Below are 20,932 nucleotides of genomic sequence, written 5' to 3'. Positions count from 1 at the left end.
CTTCTCTAGGCAGGAAGTACAAGAGAAGGAAAAGACCTAGAATAACAAACCAAAAACAATTAACAAAATGGTAATAGGAACATACATATTGATAATTACCTTAAAGGTAAATGGATTAAATGCTCCAATCAAAAGACATAGACTGGCTGAATGGATACAAAAACAAGACCCATATATATGCTGTCTACAAGAGACCCACTTCAGACCTAGGAACACATACAGACTGAAAGTGAGGGGATGGAAAAAGATATTCCATGCAAATGGAAATCAAAAGAAAGCTGCAGTAGCAATTCTCATATCAGACAAAATAGACTTTGAAATAGAGACTATTACAGGAGACAAAGAAGGACACTAAATAATGATCAAGGGATCAATCCAAGAAGAAGATACAACAATTGTAAATATTTATGCACCCAACATAGTGGCACCTCAGTACATAAGGCAAATGCTAGCAGTCATAAAAGGGGAAATCGACAGAAACACAATCATAGTAGGGGACTTTAACACCTCACTCTCACCAATGGACAGATCATCCAAAAGGAAATAAATAAGGAAACACAAGCTTTAAAGCATACATTAAACAAGATGGACTTAATTGATATTTATAGGACATTCCATCCAAAAACAACAGAATACACTTTCTTCTCAAGTGCTCATGGAACATTCTCCAGGATACATTGTATACTGGGTTACAAACCAAGCCTTGGTAAATTTAAGAAAACTGAAATCGTATCAAGTATCTTTTCCGACCACAACGCTATGAGACTAGATATCAATTACAGGAAAAAATCTGTAAAAAATACAAACACATGGAGCCTAAACAATACACTACTTAATAACCAAGAGATCACTGAAGAAATCAAAGAGGAAATCAAAAACTACATAGAAACAAATGACAATGAAAACACGATGACCCAAAACCTACGGGATGCAGCAAAATGAGTTCTAAGAGGGAAGTTTATAGCAATACAAACCTACCTCAAGAAACAAGAAGCATCTCAAATAAACAACCAAAACTTACACCTAAAGCAAGTAGAGAAAGAAGAACAATAAAACACTGAAGTTAGCAGAAGGAAAGAAATCATAAAGATCAGAGAAGAAATAAATGAAAAAGAAATGAAGTAAACAATAGCAAAGATCAATAAAACTAAAAGCTGGTTCTTTGAGACGATAAACACAATTGATAAACCATTAGCCAGACTCATCAAGAAAAAAAGGGAGAAGACTCAAATCAATAGAATTAGAAATGAAAAAGGAGAAGTAACAACTGACACTGCAGAAATACAAAGGATCATGAGAGATTACTATAAGCAACTATATGCCAATAAAATAGACAACCTGGAAGAAATGGACAAATTCTTAGAAAAGCACAACCTGCTGAGACTGAGCCAGGAAGAAATAGAAAATATAAACAGAGCAATCACAAGCACTGAAATTGAGACTGTGATTAAAAATCCTCCAACAAACAAAAGCCCAAAACCAGATGGCTTCATAGCCTAATTCTATCAAACATTTAGAGAAGAGCTAACACCTAACCTTCTCAAACTCTTCCGAAATATAGCAGAGGGAGGAACACTTCCAAACTCATTTATGAGGTCACCATCACCCTGATACCAAAATCAGACAAAGATGTCACAAAGAAAGAAAACTACAGGCCAATATCACTGATGAAAATAGATGCAAAAATCCTCAACAAAATACTAGCACACAGAATCCAACAGCACATTAAAAGTATCATACACCATGATCAAGTGGGGTTTATCCCAGGAATGCAAGGATTCTTCAATATATGCAAATCAATCAATGTGATACACCATATTAACAACTTGAAGGAGAAAAACCATATGATCACCTCAATAGATGCAGAAAAAGCTTTCAACAAAATTCAACACCCATTTATGATAAAAACCCTCCAGAAAGTAGGCATAGAGGAAACCTACCTCAACACAATAAAGGCCATATATGTCAAACCCACAGCCAACATCATTCTCAATGGTGAAAAACTGAAACCATTTCCTCTAAGATCAGGAAAGAGACAAGGGTGCCCACTCTCACCAATGTTATTCAACATAGTTTTGGAAGTTTTAGCCACAGCAATCAGAGAAGAACAAGAAATAAAAGGAATTCAAATCGGAAAAAAAGAAGCAAAGCTGTCACTGTGTGCAGATGACATGACATTATACATAGAAAATCCTAAAGATGCTACCAGAAAACTTCTAGAGCTAATCAACGAATTTGGTAAAGTAGCAGGAAACAAAATTCATGCACAGAAATCTGTTGCATTCCTATACACAAATGATGAAAATTCTGAAAGAGAAATTAAGGAAACACTGCCATTTACCATTGCAACAAAAAGAATAAAATACCTAGGAATAAACCTACCTAAGGAGACAAAAGACCTGTATGCAGAAAACTAAAAGAAACTGATGAAAAAAATTAAAGATGATACAAACAGATGGAGAGATATACCATGTTCTTGGATTGGAAGAATCAACATTGTGAAAATGACTCTACTACCCAAAGCAATCTACAGATTCAATGCAATCCCTATCAAACTACCACTGGCATTTTTCACAGAACTAGAACAAAAAATTTCACAATTTGTATGGAAACACAAAACATCCCGAATAGCCGAAGCAATCTTCAGAAAGAAAAATGGAGCTGGAGGAATCAGGCTCCCGGCTTCAGACTATATTACAAAGCTACAGTAATCAAGACAGTATGGTACTGGCACAAAAACAGAAATATAGATCAATGGAACAGGATAGAAAGCCCAGAGATAAACCCACACACGTATGGTCACCTTATTTTTGATAAAGGAGGCAAGAATATACAATGGAGAAAAGACAACCTCTTCAATAAGTGGTGCTGGGAAAACTGGACAGCTACATGTAAAAGAATGAAATTAGAACACTCCCTAACACCATACACAAAAATAAACTCAAAATGGATTAAAGACCTAAATGTAATGCCCAACACTATAAAACTCTTAGATGAAAACATAGGCAGAACACTCTATGACATAAATCACAGCAAGATCCTTTTTGACCCACCTCCTAGAGAAATGGAAATAAAAATAAAAATAAACAAATGGGACCTAATGAAACTTAAAAGCTCTTGCACAGCAAAGGAAACCATAAACAAGATGAAAAGACAACCCTCAAAATGGGAGAAAATATTTGCAAATGAAGCAACTGACAAAGGATTAATCTCCAAAATTTACAAGCAGCTCATGCAACTCAGTATCAGAAAACATACAACCCAATCCAAAAATGGGCAGAAGACCTAAACAGACATTTCTCCAAAGAAGATATACAGATTGCCAACAAACACATTAAAGAATGCTCAACAGGGCTTCCCTGGTGGCGCAGTGGTTGAGAATCTGCCTGCCAATGCAGGGGACATGGGTTCGAGCCCTGGTCTGGGAAGATCCCACATGCCGCGGAGCAACTGGGCCCGTGAGCCACAATTACTGAGCCTGCGCGTCTGGAGCCTGTGCTCCGCGACAAGAGAGGCCACGACAGTGAGAGGCCCGCGCACCGCGATGAAGAGTGGCCCCCACTTGCCACAACTGGAGAAAGCCCTCGCACAGAAACGAAGACCCAGCACAGCCATAAATAAATAAATAAAATTTAAAAAAAAAAAAAAAAAAAAAAAAAAAAAAAAAAGAATGCTCACCATCACTAATCATTAGAGAAATGCAAAGCAAAACTACAATGAGGTATCACCTCACGCCCGTTAGAATGGGCATCATCAAAAGACCTACAAACAATAAATGCTGGAGAGGGTGTGGAGAAAAGGGAACCCTCTGGCACTGTTGGTGGGAATGTAAATTGATACAGCCACTATGGAGAACAGTAAGGAGGTTCCTTAAAAAACTAAAAATAGGACTACCATACGACCCAGCAATCCCACTACTGGGCATATACCCTGAGAAAACCATAATTCAAAAAGAGTCACGTACCACAATGTTCATTGCAGCTCTATTCACAGTAGCCAGGACATGGAAGCGACCTAAGTGTCCATCGGCAGACGAATGGATAAAGAAGATGTGGCATATATATACAATGGAATATTAGCCATAAAAAGAAACAAAATTGAGTTATTTGTAGTGAGGTGGACAGACCTAGAGTCTGTCATACAGAGTGAAGTAAGTCAGAAAGAGAAAAACAAATACCATATGCTAACACATATATATGGAATCTAAAAAAAAAAAGTTCTGAAGAACCTAGGGGCAGGACAGGAATAAAGATGCAGACATAAAGAATGGACTTGAGGACACAGGGAGGGGGAAGGGTAAGCTGGGATGTAGTGAGAGAGTGGCATGGACTTATAAACACCACAAAATGTAAAATAGATAGCTAGTGGGAAGCAGTCGCATAGCACAGGGAGACCAGCTCAGTGCTTTGTGACCACCTAGAGGGGTGGGATAGGGAGGGTGGGAGGGAGATGCAAGAGGGAGGAGATATGGGGATATATGTATATGTATAGCTGATTGTTATAAAGCAGAAACTAACACACCATTGTAAAGCAATTATACTCCAATAAAGATGTTAAAGAAAAAAAAAAACAGAAAAAAACAAAAAAAGAGATCCCACATGCTACAACTAAGACCTGGCACAGCCAAATAAATAAATAAATAAATAAATATGTTTTTTTAAAAAAGAAAAGAAACTTCTGTTATGACCTTTTAACTATCCTCCTATGATAGGCATGGAAGTGTGCAATTCTAGTCTCCTTTCATGAAAGAGTGTCACGGCTCTATGAAGAGTACAGCTATCTGACAGACTTTAACTGCATGGACTTCAGAATCTAATAAAGCCTTTGACTTCAATAAATGGTGCTGAGAAAACTGCACAGCCACATACGAAAGAGTGAAATTGGAAGTCCTAGCCACAGCAATAGAGAAGAAAAAGAAATAAAAGGAATCCAAACTGGAAAAGAAGTAAAACTGTCACTGTCTGCAGAAACATGATACTACACACAGAACTCCTAAAGAGGCTACCAGGAAACTACTAGAGCTCATCGATGAATTCAGCAAAGTTGCAGAATACAAAATTAATACACAGAAGTCTGTTGCATTTCTATACACTGACAACAAAATATCAGAAAGAGAAATTAAGAAAACAATCTCATCCACCATCACAACAAAAAGAATAAAATACCTAGGAATAAACCTACTTAAGGAGGCAAAAGACCTGTATGCAGAAAACTATAAGATACTGATGAAAGAAATCAAAGATGACACAAACAGATGGAGGATATACCATGTTCTTGGATTGCAAGAATCAATATTGTGAAAATGACTATATTAACCAAAGCAATCTACAGATTCAATGCAATCCCTATCAAATTACCACTGGCATTTTTCACAGAACTAAAACAAAAAATTTTACAATTTGTATGGAAACACAAAAGACCCCGAATAGCCAAAGCAATCTTGAGAAAGAAAAACAGAGATGGAGGAATCAGACTCCCTGACTTCAGACTATACTACAAAGCTACAGTAATCAAGACAGTATGGTACTGGCACACAAAACAGAAATATAGATCAATGGAACAGGATAGAAAGCCCAGAGATAAACCCATGCACCTATGAGCACCTAATCTATGACAAAGGAGGCAAAAATATACAATGGAGAAAAGACAGCCTCTTCAATAAGTCATGCTGGTCAAACTGGACAGCTACATGTAAAAGAATGAAATTAGAACACTCCCTAACACCATACACAAAAATAAACTCAAAATGGATTAAAGACCTAAATGCAAGACTGGATACTATAAAACTCTTAGAGGAAAATATAGGCAGGACATTCTGTGACATAAATCACAGCAAGATCTTTTTTGACCCACCTCCTAGAGCAATAAAAATAAAAACAAAAATAAACAAATAGGACCTAATGAAACTTAAAAGCTTTTGCACAGCAAAGGAAACCATAAATGAGACAAAAAGACAACCCTCAGAACAGGAGAAAATATTTGCCAATGAAGCAACTTACCTAAATAGACACTACTCCAAAGAAGATATATGGATGGCCAACAGACATATGAAAAGATGCTCTACATCATTAATTATTAGAGAAATGCAAATCAAAACTACAATGAGGTATCACCTCACACCAGTCAGAATGGCCATCATCAAAAAGTCTACAAACAATAAATGCTGGAGAGGGTGTGGAGAAAGGGGAACGCTCCTACATTGTTGGAGGAAATGTAAATTGGTACAGCCAATATAGAGAACAGTATGGGGGTTCCTTAAAAAACTAAAAATAGAGTTAGCATATGGTCCTGCAATCCCACTGCTGGGCATATATCTGGAGAAAACCATAATCCGAAAAGGTACATGCACCCCAATGTTCATTGCAGCACTATTTACAATAACCAAGATATGGAAGCAACAAAAATGTCCATTCACAGATGAATGGATAAAGAAGATGTGGCACATATATACGATGAAATATTGCTCAGCCATAAAAAAGAATGAAATAATGCCATTTTCAGAAACATGGATGGACCTAGAGATTATCACACTAAGTGAAGTAAACCAGACAGAGAAAGACATATATCATATGATATTGCTTATATGTGGAATTAAAAAAAAGATATAAATGAACTTATATATAAAACAGAAATAGACCCACAGACATAGAAAACAAACTTATGGTTACCAAAGGGGAAGGGGGGGAGGGCTAAATTAGGAGTTCGTAATTAACATATACATACTACTATATATAAAGTAGATAACCAACAAGGACCTACTGTATAGCACAGGGAACTATACCAAATATTTTGTAATAACCAATAAGGGAAAAGAATCTGAATAATCTTGTATAATATATAAGAATATATATATATACAAATATATATATGTCTGAATCACTTTGCTATACACCTAAAACTAACACACACACACACACACACACACACACACAAATGAAATCGGACCACTATCTTACAACATATACAAAAATTAACTCAAAATGGTGAAAGACCTGAAAAGAATGGTTAAAGAACATAAGACCTGAAACCATAAAACTTCTAAAAGAAAACATAGGCAGTAAGCTCCTTGACATTGTTCTTGACAATGATTTTTTGGATTTGACACCAAAAGCAAAGGCAACAAAAGGAAAAATAAACAAGTGGAACTAGATCAAACTAAAAAGCTTTTGCACAGCAAAGGAAACAATCAACAAAATGAAAAAGCAACCTACAGAATGGGAGAAAATACTTGTAAATCATAAACCTGATAAGTGGTTAACATCCAAAATAAATGAAGAACTCATAGCTCAATAGCAAAACAAATATGATTTTAAAATCGGCAGAGAAACTGAATAGACATTTTTCTAAAGAAGACATACAAACGGCCGACAGGTATAGGAAAAGGTGCCCAACATCACTAATCCTTAGGGAAATGTAAATCAAAACCACACTGAACTACCACCTCACACCTGTTAGAAATGTTATCATGGGACTTCCCTGGCGGTCCAATGGTTAAGACTCTGAGCTTCCACTGCAGGGGCCTCGGGTTTGGTCCCTGGTCAGGGAATTAAGATCCCACAAGCGGCACACCTGAGATAAGTGTTGAGAAGGATATGGAGAAAGGACAACCCTTGTGCACCCCTGGAGGGAATGTAAATTGGTGCAGCCACTACAGAAAACAGTATGGAGATTCCTCAAAAAATTAAAAATAGTACTATATAATCCAGCAATTCCACTGTGGGTATTTAACCAAATAAAAAAAGACTAAGATATTTGTACCCCCATGTTCACTGCAGCATTATTTACAAAACACAAGACATGGAAAGAACCTAAGTGTCCACTGATGGATGAATGGATAAAGAAAATGTGGTGTATATATATATAATGGAATATTATTCAGCTGTAAAAGAGAAGGAAATCTTGCCTTTGCAACAACATGGATGGAGCTGGAGAGCATTATGCTAAGTGAAATAGGCCAGACAGAGAAAGACAAATACTGTATGATCTCACAATTAATAGTGAAATTAAACAACAACTAAACTCATAGATACAAAGAACAGATTGGTGGTTGCCAGAGGTGTGGGTTGGGGTTGGACAGGTGGAAGAAGGTGGTCAAAACGTATAAACTTTCTGTTATAAAATAAAGAAGTCTTGTGGGTATAATTTACAACATTATGACTACAGTTACAAATATTGAACTATATATTTGAAAGTTGCTAAAAGGGTAGATCTTACAAGTTCTCATCACAAGAAAAACAAAATTGTATCTATGTGTAGTAATGGATGTTAACTAGACATAGTGTGGTGATCATTTCACAGTACATACATATTCAAATCATTTTGTTGTATACTTGAAACTAATATAATGTTATATGTCAATATATCTCAGCTAAAAAAAAAATTTAAGCCTTTGAGCCAAGGCATGTTCTTCCGATCTCCAGAATGATGGATTTCAGGACCTGCCTACTTCTGCCCACTGCGGGAGTCCTCTGATGGGCTACCCCAAAACTCCCTACTGCATTAGCCAACACTGTCAATTTGTATTGCAATCTTTGGCTCCCTCTGCCCAATTCTGCTTCCTTCTCCCTTTTTCTTTCACAAATGTCTGATTTGCATCAAAGCCTGAAGATTTACCAGGCCCAATTCTTTTTCCGCCCCTTTAAACTTTCACAGGCCTTATCTCCCAATAAATCTCTTATACTCCTAACTGCATCTCACCATCAGCTTCCTGCAGGACCCAAACTGAGACATCTTCATAGCACTTATTACAATTTGTAACCGTATGTTTATATATGTTTGTGTGTTTGTATACTGTCTCTATCACAAAATAATCTCATTGGCAGGCTTTTCTACTGAAGGGTCCTCCTCTAAAAAGCCTCAATAACCTCACTGTTGACTCCATCCTCATCCCTCCTCTAAGTCCAGAGAGGACGTAGTGGTTGCACAGTTGTGTCTTACATTGGGAACACAGCTGAGAGAGTGAGAGGCGACTAAAATCCTAATTCAGGGCTACATTTTCCAAACGTAGGATTTCTCAACCTTGGCATTATTGACATTTTAGATTTGATAATTCTTTGTAGTGGAAGAGCTGTCCTGTGCATTATAGGATGTTTCGTAGCATTCCCGTCCTCTACTCACTAGCTGCCAGTGGCACCCTTCTCAGTTGTGACATTTATATTTCCAGACATTGTCAAATGTCCCCTGGGGTGCAAAATCATCCCTGGTTGAGAACCACTAGCCTTGATGAAAGAGCATCTTTTTTATAATTCTCCTCAAAATGCTATATGGTCAATTAGTACCCCTGCTGGAACTTACCATGGTCCTAGGAATATTCTTCCAGGCTAAGCAGACCCAGATCTCTTGGCAGCAACTCCCACACAACATGAGGATTCCAGTCTTCTCCTCCTATGTCTGTCTTCTGGACCCTAAGTGGGTCTGTATGTGTTCCCAGGAGTTACAGATTTAGGACAGGTTACCCCAGGTGCCTGGCTGTGACGATAAGAAGCTCGTCTGCTTGTCTCCTGGCAGACACAAACTTAGAGGGTCCATCCAGGGCAGCATGTTGATGTCCCATTGGACAGATGAACATTATCCCTTGGCCTGTACGTCTTCTCATTGCACTTTTTATCCACAAACTGTTATCCAGTTTTCCTTGGAAAATTATTAGTCACCTTTATGTAAATTCCTGTTGCTGTTCACCCTGGAGCATGCTAGATCCTAGTTATTTCTTACATGAGAAGTGGCTAATTAAAAAAATTAAAGTCTGTGATTCTGAGGGTCTGCCCTTAATATTTCAAGGTTCCTGTTTTGGCTGAATGTGTGAGCCATGGCTATCTCCATCATCAGGAACAGAAACCTTTCATACCTCTATTTCAGATACTTTGAAGTATGAATGCCTGTCTTTTCAAAGTCCCTCTATCTCACAAAGTGTATTTCATAGACGACACTAAACATATATTTTAAGTCTGGTTTTTCCCATAAATTTGGTGCAAATCCATGTCCGGCCATTTTCTCATTATGCTGCACAGACAGAAACTTCATTTGATCTATGATTTGCTTCCCTCCTCCCACCCCCAACTGGTTTCTTTTCCTTACTTGCATTCATTCGATGTTTTAAATTTATATTTTAGATTCTGAATATTCGGTGAGCACAAGACTTAGTGGATACAAGATTTAGAAGAGGGAATCGCAGAAGTCACTTTAAAAAAATTAATCCATCAGTCCAGTCTTAACGGACAAATGCGATACATGACTCCAGGATGTTGAGAATTTTCTTGGATGAGGCAAAAAATAAACTCTCCTGTCCTAAATGCTGACTTGGGGGGGGGGGGGAGAGGGGGGCGGAGTCCATGAACAGAAGATGCAGGATTGGAGCTGGAAGGGATTTAAGGCTGAAAACACTAGTTACTCCTCTGGCTCCTCCTCCGCCAAGACTGAAACAAGGCACCCTACACAATGCTTCCAGCCAGCAACCGCGTCGTGCCGGGGCGCTGAGGCGAAGGATACACAGTACTTCGCGGTGGTTAGTCAGAGCAGAGCATCACTGGGAGTAGCCTAAGGCAGTGATAAGTCTAAACGCGACTGTCACGAACTGCATCGCAACCCAGAGTAGTATTCGAGATGATCAGGTTTAAAAAAAAAAAAAAAAAAATCACACTTCCTGGGGGAATAGCTCAAACTAAACATCCCATTGCAAGTATAACTTTGCATTCAGTCCATTATCCCCTAAGAACAAAACGTTCCTTCTCGGCCTTAAATATCTGACGGTCTGAGAAAACTAAAAGCTCTCTCAAACGTATTCAGCAAGCGAACCGCTAACCAAAAGCTGTTAGCTTTCACACATACAGCAGGAAGGTAGCCGGGAAGGGCCAAACTTCTTAAACTGCAGTAGCGCGGGGGCGCGCAGGCGACGTCTGACGTAGGCCTTCCTGCCGCAGAGCATTTCGGGAGGAGCGGCGGAACGTGGGGCTGGCGCCCCTCTGAAGAAGAAAAGAAGTCCGAGGACGACTATAGGTGCGTGCCCAGTACCCGCGGCAGCTTGGGGTTGCCCAGTTTTTATGCAAATAGCATTGCTCACGCGGAGCGGGGACCGCCCCCAGTTTTCCTGAGTCCCAGTGAGACGCACGGTGACGCAGTTCCTGGGCGCGCCAATCCCGGGCTGGCTGGGAGGGCGGGCTCTTCAAATTTGAATTCCCAAGCTGTTTAGGTGTTAGGGAACCTCACCGAGAAAGTGAGCGTCACCTGGGGCTAGGCCGCTGCGAGCTGGGGCCGACTTGGGCCAGAGGCGCGAGTCTTGGGGCGCCCAGGTCCCCCGCTCCCCAGCACGAAGCCGAGCCCAGACTGCAGCCGTCTCGCCATGCCAGGCCCTTCACCCAAGGTACGGCCACCCCGCCCCTCTTCCCTCGCCTCCTGCCTCCGGTCCTTTCTGGCGCCGCGAGTCTCAGCACTTCAGCATTCTGGGCTCTCGCGGACTTTTGTACATTTCTGGCTTTGGCTGTGGTATCACAACTACTCATTCATTCGGTGTGTATTTGTTGCGTGTCTACTGTAGTTATCAAGAGAGTAGACTACTTTCCTTCAGATTCGTTTCAGTGGTGAGCGCTCCGGGCTTTTCGTCTAAAATCACTTCTAGAAAAAAAAATTTTTTTTTAGAAGATTACCAAGTAGGAGAATTGTGTGCGTCACTGCCCTTGGAACCCAGCATCCACAGAGCTAGAGAAACAATTGATCCATCCAGCTTCTGTTTTCTTCTGATTAAATTACATATTAGTTGCAAATATTTTCAGATGTAAGTAAAATTATTTAGGTAGTGGGAGGCCCCTTCATCAAAGATAAACGCTGCTCTTCAAAGATAAACGCTGTTTACAATTTGGTATACTCACAGGTTTTTCCCCCTATGCTTATGCTCCTGGATGTGTTCGTTTATTTTTGACTTTTTTTTTTTTTTAACAGAAATTCAATTGTACGTCCTGTTCTGCTGCTTTTTAAATTTAGTGTATCCTAGCTACTTTCTATGTCAGTATATGCGTGTGTGTGTATATCCTTTTATTGAATACATAGAATTCAGTTGTATGGATGTAGCAGAATTTTGTCCCATATTGATAGACATCTAGGTTGTTTCTAGTTAGCCCGGTACTTCAGTGAACAGTAGAATTTTGTCCTATCTTGGTAGACATCTAGATTGTTTCTAATTAGCTCAGTACTTCAGTGAACATCCTTGTATAGGGCCTGTTTAAGAACTTGGGCTTTGAAATCAGATAGACTGAGGTCCTGCTCTTAATCATTGTAAGTGGGACCTTGGACTGGTTATTTAACCACTCAATGCCTTAGTTTCCTCATCTTCAAAATGGGAATAATGACAGTATTTAACTCTTAAGAATTGCTGTAAGGTTAAGTAGTATCTGATGTATATGCAGTAGATGTTGACTATTATTACCACATATATATTTGCATTCTTATGTAGATGTTTCTATAAGAAAAAGAATTTTAGGTAGAATTTCTTGACCAATGGCATGCACACCTATATTTTGAAATTAGTCTTTACCAATCTGATAAGCATAAGAAGTCTCACTGTTTTAATTTGCATCTCTTCATTTATTAGTAAAATGGAGTGTCATTTTGACTCATTTATTGGCCTTTTGTATTCCATTAATTGCCATAAATGTCCTTTGGCCATTTTTTGTGTTGATCATTTCTTTAAATTGATTCATTTGGTTTCTTTGAATGTTATCTATATTGGCCCTCAGTGTGTCATGTGCTGCATTTTTCCCCCCAAATGTATAATTTGCCAGTTAATTTACTGTTCCTCTCATTTTTTCCCCAATTCTATCTCCCAGTTTTGGTTAGTGTGCCTTGGGAGTTTTGATCCATTCCATTATAATTATTATTAATATTACCACAACAGTAAATTCCTAGAACTTTTCATGTCTTCTTAGGAAGAAGAGTAAAAGTTACTTTCAGTATCATATCCATGATAACAGTTGTTTAGCCTGCCTTTTACATACTATAAATGCTCATAGCTAGCTTTTTTATATAATGGTTTTCCCACGCCTGAGTATTTATTTTGAATAAATAGCCATTTTTTTCCTAGTACATCAGCATTTGTCAGTTTTCAGAGTAAATTATAAGTATTAGATTTTCCAATAGTTTTAAGCAGTTAATGAAGGCACAAGCATACCATTTTAGAATTCACCTTCTCTTCTTCAGTCCTGGAGTCTGAGCATCATGATTTATTTTCTTTGTTTTGCTTTTCTGTTAACTAGGAAGAGAATGGGGCTTCAGGTGTTTATTGAGTGGCCTCTACCCAGTGGCTTTTTGTTTTTCTTCTGTATCTATTCTGCAAAGCCTCTATGGTCAGAGAAGATCCTGGGTGATTTTTTTTTCTCTATATCCTTCTCTTTTCCACCAACCGCACTGAAACCTGGCAACTATTGGCAACTCTTTTCGCCTCTATTGAGTTGCTCTTTATCACATAAATAAGAAAGAGGTGCTTCTCTTTCTTATTTAAAGAGGAACTTCCTGCATCTTTTGGGGAGGGTGAGTGGAATTTGAGGATTTTCAGAATCTTGACTACACACCTCTCAATCCTACTACATGTTTGAATTGAGAAGGAAGAAGTTGGGCAACATGAAAGAGAGGAGTTGTGTGCTGGTTCTTGGAGACTTTCACTGTGATTGTAATTATCTGCCTTTAGATGAAAACAGTTCTGTGTGTGTACAGTAGGCCCCACCCCCCACCCCCATTACCCGCAGTTTCACTTTCCTCGGCCCAGGTTCAGTTACCTTCAGTCAACTGCAGTCTGAGTATATTAAATGAAAAATTCCAAAAATAAACAATTCATAAGTTTTAAATTGCATGCTTTTCTTAGTATCATGATGAAATCTCACACTGTCCCGCTAGGGATGTTAATCATCCCTATGTCCAGCATATCCTACCCATTAGTCACTTAGCAGCCCTCTCGGTTATCAGATGGACTATCGAGGTATCATAGTGCTTGTGTTCAAGTAATCCTAATTTTACTTAATAATTGCCCCAAAGCACAAGAGTAGTGGTGCTGGCAATTTGGATATGCCAAAGAGAAGCTGTAAAGTGCTTCCTTTAAGTGAAAAGTTGAAAGCTCCTGACTTAATGAGGAAAAAAAATCGTATGCTGAGGTTGTTAAGGTCTGGGTTAAAACCGAATCTTCTATTTGTAAAATTGTGAAGAAGGAAAAAGAAATGCATGCAGGTTTTGCTATGGCACCCCAAACTGCAAAAGTTTACAGCCACAGTGCATGATAAATGCTTAGTTAAGTTGGAAAGGCATTAAATTTGTGCGATAAGATATTTTGAGTGAGAGAGATGACATTCACATAACTTTTATTACTTTTTATTATTTTTTATTTATTTTTGCTGTGCCGCGTGGCCTGTGGGATCCTAGCTCCCCAACCAAGATCGACCCCGCACCCTGCCGCATTGGAAGTGCGGAGTCTTAACCACTGGACCGCCAGGGAAGTCCCTATTACAGTATCTTGTTATAATTGTTTTATTTTATTCTTTACTGTGCCTAATTTACAAATTAAACTTTATCATACGTATGTACGTAAAGGAAAAAACATAGTGTATATATAGGGTTTGGCACTATCCACAGGTTCAGGCATCCACTGGGGGTCTTATAATGTATCCCCCCCTGGGAGAAGTGGGGTGGGGGGAGGACTACTGTGCTACAGATTGGGCCTGTTCTTAGTTCTGCTAGTTTATTTGCAGTTTATACTTCCTGCTGAGCATTTCATTCGGTTCTAAGGAATTGAGATTGTGTAAACCTGCACATACTTTGCCTTCTTTCCATGCAATTGTCCCAGTTTATTCATTTTTGTTTTGAGAGCTTAAAGAGAATGGCTAGTGAGTATTACAACTCTCAGCACAGCGTTCCTGTCACTAGCACATTGCCAAATGCATAAATATATACATTAATACATATTTGCTGAATTCAGTGGTTTTTGTGTCATTCCCAGGATAACCCTTTTTTGTCAGCTCTTGTTATCAAGGAATATTTCCTTCTTTTTTTCTCTTATAAACTATCGGATAAAATGGTAATTCGTATATGAATTTTTAACTTGCATATTTGTTTCTCACAGAAGTTACTGTAGATAAAGATACTTGATGTCTTTGGTCTGATTGTATTTGTATTTTCTTAAATAGGCTTTTTATGTTTATATGATGTCAAAGACTGGTTGGAATAGTTTTAAATTCAGTGATCAGAGATGCTATAAATCTAGATTTTCAAGTTCCGAGCTCCTCAGGTTGAAATATTTTGTTAATTTACCAGGTATTACAGAATGTAACTGTATGGTTCATCACCTAGAATCTTAATTTCTAGGTGTGGGAAATAAAATTTATATGTAAGAAACAAGCTAAAACAAGTCTAAGACCATGTATGCCCAAATACATGATTTCCTCTAAAAATTCTAAGTAGCAGTAAATGTTTAGTAAATTAGAATGAATATAATTTACTTTTGATTTGAGGGTTTTTTTTAAACTGAAACCTCACAATTAAAATGTTCTGCAGCATAACAAAATCAGGATTGGAGATTATTTAACTTAAAAATTGAATGGATTTTTAGCCTTCATTAGGATATATCATTGTAGCTGCTGCCTTAAAATTTAAGTGCCTAAAAGGAAAAACCATATTGGTGAAATTTAGTCTTTTATAACTTAATGTAGTGCCATATGCAAATGTCAGTTAATGTTTTTTGATGCAAATATTAGATTGGAACTTCCAGAACTTGAGGTTCAAATAAATTTCAAAAACATATTCAAAATTCAGCCCCTAGAGCGATTAAGTAGAAGCCTTGGTGAAAGCTGCTTTTTCGTAGAGAAGTAAATTTAAAAGCCAAACTGTTTATCATTGAAAAATAGTAAAATGAGGCTTTAACAAAAATATAAAATCTTAGTCTGATTTGTGAGCTATAGATTATCCAGTGTTGTTATGAACCGATTAAACCTTTTAATTAGTATAATGTTGTTATGGAAAGCAAATAAACTTAACTTTTTCTGTACCAAAGCATGGTAAAGGTTGATTTCACATTGAACTACAGGTTCTTCTGGCCCCCTGCTGAAGGTCTATCCTGAAAATTGTGTTTAAGTGAATATTCTGTTAGAGGAAATTTGTTGCTACTGTTTATCAAGATGATTGCAACACCTTTGAAACATCCAGGAATTCACTTGTCTTCAGAGACATCTTCTCAGAGGAGAAATATGCCCATGCATGCAGTCTTTTTTGACAACATTCCTTCAGGCACACTTACTCCTGTAAAAGATTTGGCAAAATATCAGAAGTCCTCTTTAAAATGGAATGACCATAAAAAGAGTCAGTTCCTAGAAATAACAGTTTTTAATAATAAAAATATATTTCAATCTACCATGCTAGCAGAGGCTACCGCCTCTAACAGTTCTCTTGATATCAGTGCTATAAAGCCCAACAAGGATGGATTAAAAAATAAAGCAAGCTATGAATCACCAGGAAAAATATTTCAAAGAATGAAAGAAAAAGTACTACGTAACAAGCAAGAACAAGCATCAAGAAACAGTTTGTTGGAACCACCAAAAAATGAAAGTAATAAAATTTTCACTCCTAACGGAGCTGAGGAAGGAGTATTACAGCATACCTACCTCTGTGAAGAAAAGGAAAACAACAAATCATTCCAGCCAGAAGACAGTTCACTAAGAGGTTAGTTTTATTACGTGTTGGTTTAAAAAAGTGTTTATTGTGTCTGATACTGTTTTAGGCACTCGGGCGGGATACAGCAGTGAACAAAATGAACAAAAATCTCTGCCCTCGTGAAGCTAGCTTACATTCAGTTGCTGGGAGACAGATCACCAAATAAGTATTTTTTAGGGTATAATAGAAGAAAATGCTCTGGAAAGAAAAAGAGTAAGCATGATGGAGAGAGTTGGAGGAGGTTGTAATTTTCAGTGGGGTGGTCAATGTTTCAATAAGGTGGCATTTGAGCCAAAAATTGAAGGAGGCACTAGATACAGATATCTTGGGGACTGAATGGGGAAGGATGATCCTTCAGCTGGTACAAATGCCCTGAAATAGAAGCATCTGGACTAGCTTTGAGATTATCATGGAGTGAGCAGACAGAGCTGGGAAGGAGCGGATAAATAGAGGGTCAGATAATGCAGGGCCTTATAGGTGGATGTTAGAGTTTGGGCTTTTATTGTGAACAAATTAAGGAGCCATTGGAGAGTTTTGAGCAGAGGAATGACACGATCTGACTTAATTTTTAAATTTGAAATAGTTAATGAAGTAATTCAGTTGAGAGATGGTGTTGGCTTGGTCAGGTGGTAGCAGTGAAGATAATAAGGAGTGGCTGAATTCCAGATATGTTTTTGAAGGAAGAGCCAGTAGCATTAGCTTAGAGATTGGATGTGGAATATAAGAGGTATAAAGGGTGATTTTTTTGTTTGGTTTGTTTTTTTTTGCTCGAGCAACTGGAACGATTTAACTGAGGTGGGACAGACAGAGGTGGAGTGGGGTTGGGGGCTCAGCAATTATGTTTTTTGTCATGTCAATTTTGATATGTCTGTTAAAAATTGAAGTGTAGTTGTGAATTAGGCTTTTGAAAAAAATTAGTTGGAATTTAAGGAAGTGGTCCAGGTGTGAAAAATACACGTGTGAGTCATTAGCACCTAAATGGTATTTAAAGCTATGAGATTAGATGGGATCATCAGGGAGTAAGTGTACACAGAAAAAACATTCAAGGATGAGTCCTGGGGCACCCTGAAATTTAGAAGTTAGAAGAAAGAGTAGGAAGTACTGAAGGCCACTGAGAAGATGAGGAAGAAGAAAAACCCAAGAAAACAAAATGCTTTTGAGGAAGTTGTCATTAGCTGTGTCTAATGCTGCTAATCAGTCAAGAAAGATGAAGGCTGAGATTTGACTATTGGATTAGCAACGTGGAAATCATTGATGACTGATGTGGGCAGTTTTGGTGGCGTGATAGTAGCAAAAACGTGATTCAAGAGGGTTGAAGAGAGAGTGTGAGGAGAGAAATTGATGATGGTGAACATAGACAGTTCTTTTTGAGGGGAGCAGAGAAATACGGGAAATATGGTTTAAGAAGATCTTGTTGTTTTTAATGATTGGTGAAATAACATCATCTTGGTGTGCTGTCGGGAATGATCCACTAGGGAAGGAAAAACTGAGATTTGTAGTATGATATTCTTGAGTAGTTGAGAGGGAATAGAATCTAAAAGTGGATGTTTGGCCTTTGTTAGGAACATAAACAGAACATCAAACAAGAAGGTAAGCAGTGTTATGTGACTTCAGAAATAATCTGAAATAGGAAGTCAAGTCATCAGTTGAGAGCGAGAATAGGTAGCAGGTGTTGAAGTTTGAGGAGGTTTGAATAGTGTAGGAGAGCAAAAGAGTAAATGGCCTAGGCCTGATTTCCTGGGCAATGTTAAGGACTTACTTGAGATTTGTGGGCATGAATTTAGATAAGACCAATCAGTATGGTTGTGAGTTTTCCTCTAGCTGCATAGGTGCTGGTGGGGAATAGGAAGGGGGTTGGATTTTATCAGGACTGTAATTTTGCCAAATACAGGCATCCTCGTTTTATTGCAGTTCACTTTATTGCTCTTCACAGATATTGCGGTTTTTATAAATTGAAGGTTTGTGGCAATCCTGTGTTGTCAGATAATGGTTACCATTTTTTAACAGTAAAGTTGCTATAAAAATAAAAATTGCCTTTTTAGCAATAATTTTTTAAATTAAGGTATGTACATTTTTTCCTAGACATAAGACTGTTGCACTCTTAATAGACTACAATATAATATAAATATAACTTTTATATGCATTGGGAAATAAAATTCCCATGACTCACTTTATTGTGATACTCACTTTATTGCAGTGGTCTGGAACTCAACCCACAATATTTCCAAGGTGTGCCTGTAGGATGATGTGAAAAAAGGACAAAGGAGTTGGGGTGTGTGTGCAAGGGGGTGGTCACAATTGGCCATGAAATTTAAGTTGGTTAGACAGAGAAAAGAAGACCTGAAGGAGGTGAAGAAGTGTGAAGAAGTGTAGGTCTTGTTGGGATAGTCAGTGAATTTGAGAGAATGATCTGGAAAGATATAAGGTGATCAGAAATTGGGACACTTGAAATTGAGATTTTAATGAGTTGCAATAATTGATAAAGATACTTTACATGCATTATTTCTTTTGATTCTTTCAGCAAACACTATGGTTATATGCTCATTTAGTAGTCTAGGAGATGGAGCTTTTAAATATGTCACATCTACTCTGTGTCTCACAGGTAGTAAGTGATGGGCTGAGAATTAAATACAGGTATCTATTAGAAAGCCCATGCTCTTAACTACTACACAATAGATTGTGGATATATTGTTGCATTTCAAAGACAGTGATATATTTTGACACAAAAAGCAGAGTTTTCTAAGGAAGTTTAAGATAGACGTGGGGGAGTATACAAAATAATCTCATACAGTCTAGGAGAAAAGGGAGAAGCAAATGAAATAATGTATATTAAAGCATGTTTTATATGTAAAGTGGAATTCGAGAGAAGTAACTGACTACTTTGAGAATCTGATGAATCTTTCCCCAGAAAATGCACATATATACAAACACAGATTTCGTATATAATTTCAGAGATCTTTTGGAGAGTCTCTGCATGGATCCTTGGACTCTCAAATAAATGGCCCAAGTTCTGTATAGCATGTTATATTTGATTGAATTACCTACTCATCTTTACTACATTGCCTTGTCATTTCTAGTAGAATGAATTAAAGAAATAGAAACTTATCCTTCTTTTATGACACATCATTATAATAGAATCTTTATATTAAGGTTTCTAAGGCCAAAGCGGCATACTTATTAAAGTATAATCACTACCAATTTTTTCAAGTATAATATTTAAAATTAAACATATAAAATAATTCCGTTTTTCCTTCTCTGGTACAAATTAAATCGATTACCTTCCCCTTTTTGTGTGAAAGAAATTCATTTCTGTATTCAAGAAACAAAACTAACCATCTAGGATGTAAAGCAGAATAAAATGTTAAGTAATACTATTAGTTCCTATTTGTCTAGTTGATAAGCCTACCAGATTTGTGCCTTTGAAGACCTGCTAAAGAGATGTCAAAGAAGTATAAATTATGGTTTAGTCTGCTACTGAATCTCAACATTTTGATTTTTAAAGTATAAGTTACAACTTTTCAACTGTTCTTCCACATTTTAGAAATTTCCAGCAACCAGAAGCAAAATCAGAATTTTCAAGGCTGGATGGCACTTCATATATAACTTTAACACTGATTTGTGGCAGAAACAGAATGTTATTCCAGATGTCTAGGCTTCTAAGTTCAGTAGTATACTTTTGTCTAGAGTTGGCAAGTAATGTGGAGAAGTTTTAAAAAAATTCTTTCTCAGCATAATGTAGGTATAGAGAATCTGTTGAAGGCATGAGACAATAATAAAGAGAAAAAACTTAATATAACTGTCATATATTCCATAAGTATACACTATTGGTCGGATCATTACTGAACCTAAGTCTATTCCAAGATTTTTTTAAAAGCATTTTTTTCTTCTCAGTGACTAATACAACTCAACTTCTTTCTTTTAAAAAAAAACCAAAAAAACGCAGCCTCAGTCCAAGAAGTTCCTTCAGAATCATCAAATAATACTTTCCTGTCAGTCAAGCAAAAGATTCAATATCAGCAGGAAAAGAAGGCACCTCTATGCAATTTAACTTATGGTAAAGCACTTTTTGTTTTGTTTTGTTTGTTTTTAGTTTGTTATTTCAATGTATGGCTAAATGTTCTAGATAATTATTTCTCCTGTGTAGGCAACAGGCATTGACTATGGATAAAAGATTGAGTTGTAAAAGCCAGCAGCACTCAGACTGGGCAGGAGGGTGGAACATTTCTAACCTGAAGACTTTTTAATATAAACAGTT

At 37.6% G+C, this 20,932-nt stretch overlaps 1 protein-coding gene across 1 annotated transcript in view; it reads left to right on the top strand.

The window, feature by feature from the left end:
* The first annotated feature begins 16,145 nt into the window (after positions 1-16,145).
* MIS18BP1 (MIS18 binding protein 1) overlaps positions 16,146-20,932 on the top strand; it is a 53,973-nt gene continuing 49,186 nt past the window's right edge. Inside the window, exons 1-2 of the mRNA XM_061182500.1 lie at positions 16,146-16,686; positions 20,621-20,731. Coding sequence (XP_061038483.1) covers positions 16,146-16,686; positions 20,621-20,731 — 652 coding nt within the window. The remainder of the gene's footprint in view (positions 16,687-20,620; positions 20,732-20,932) is intronic.

This window comes from Eubalaena glacialis, chromosome 2 (genome assembly GCF_028564815.1).
Source record: "Eubalaena glacialis isolate mEubGla1 chromosome 2, mEubGla1.1.hap2.+ XY, whole genome shotgun sequence".
In the NCBI taxonomy this organism is placed as follows: Eukaryota; Metazoa; Chordata; class Mammalia; order Artiodactyla; family Balaenidae; genus Eubalaena; species Eubalaena glacialis.
The sequence above is the reverse complement of the archived record's forward strand: the minus strand, read 5'-3'. Positions and strand labels throughout refer to the sequence as shown.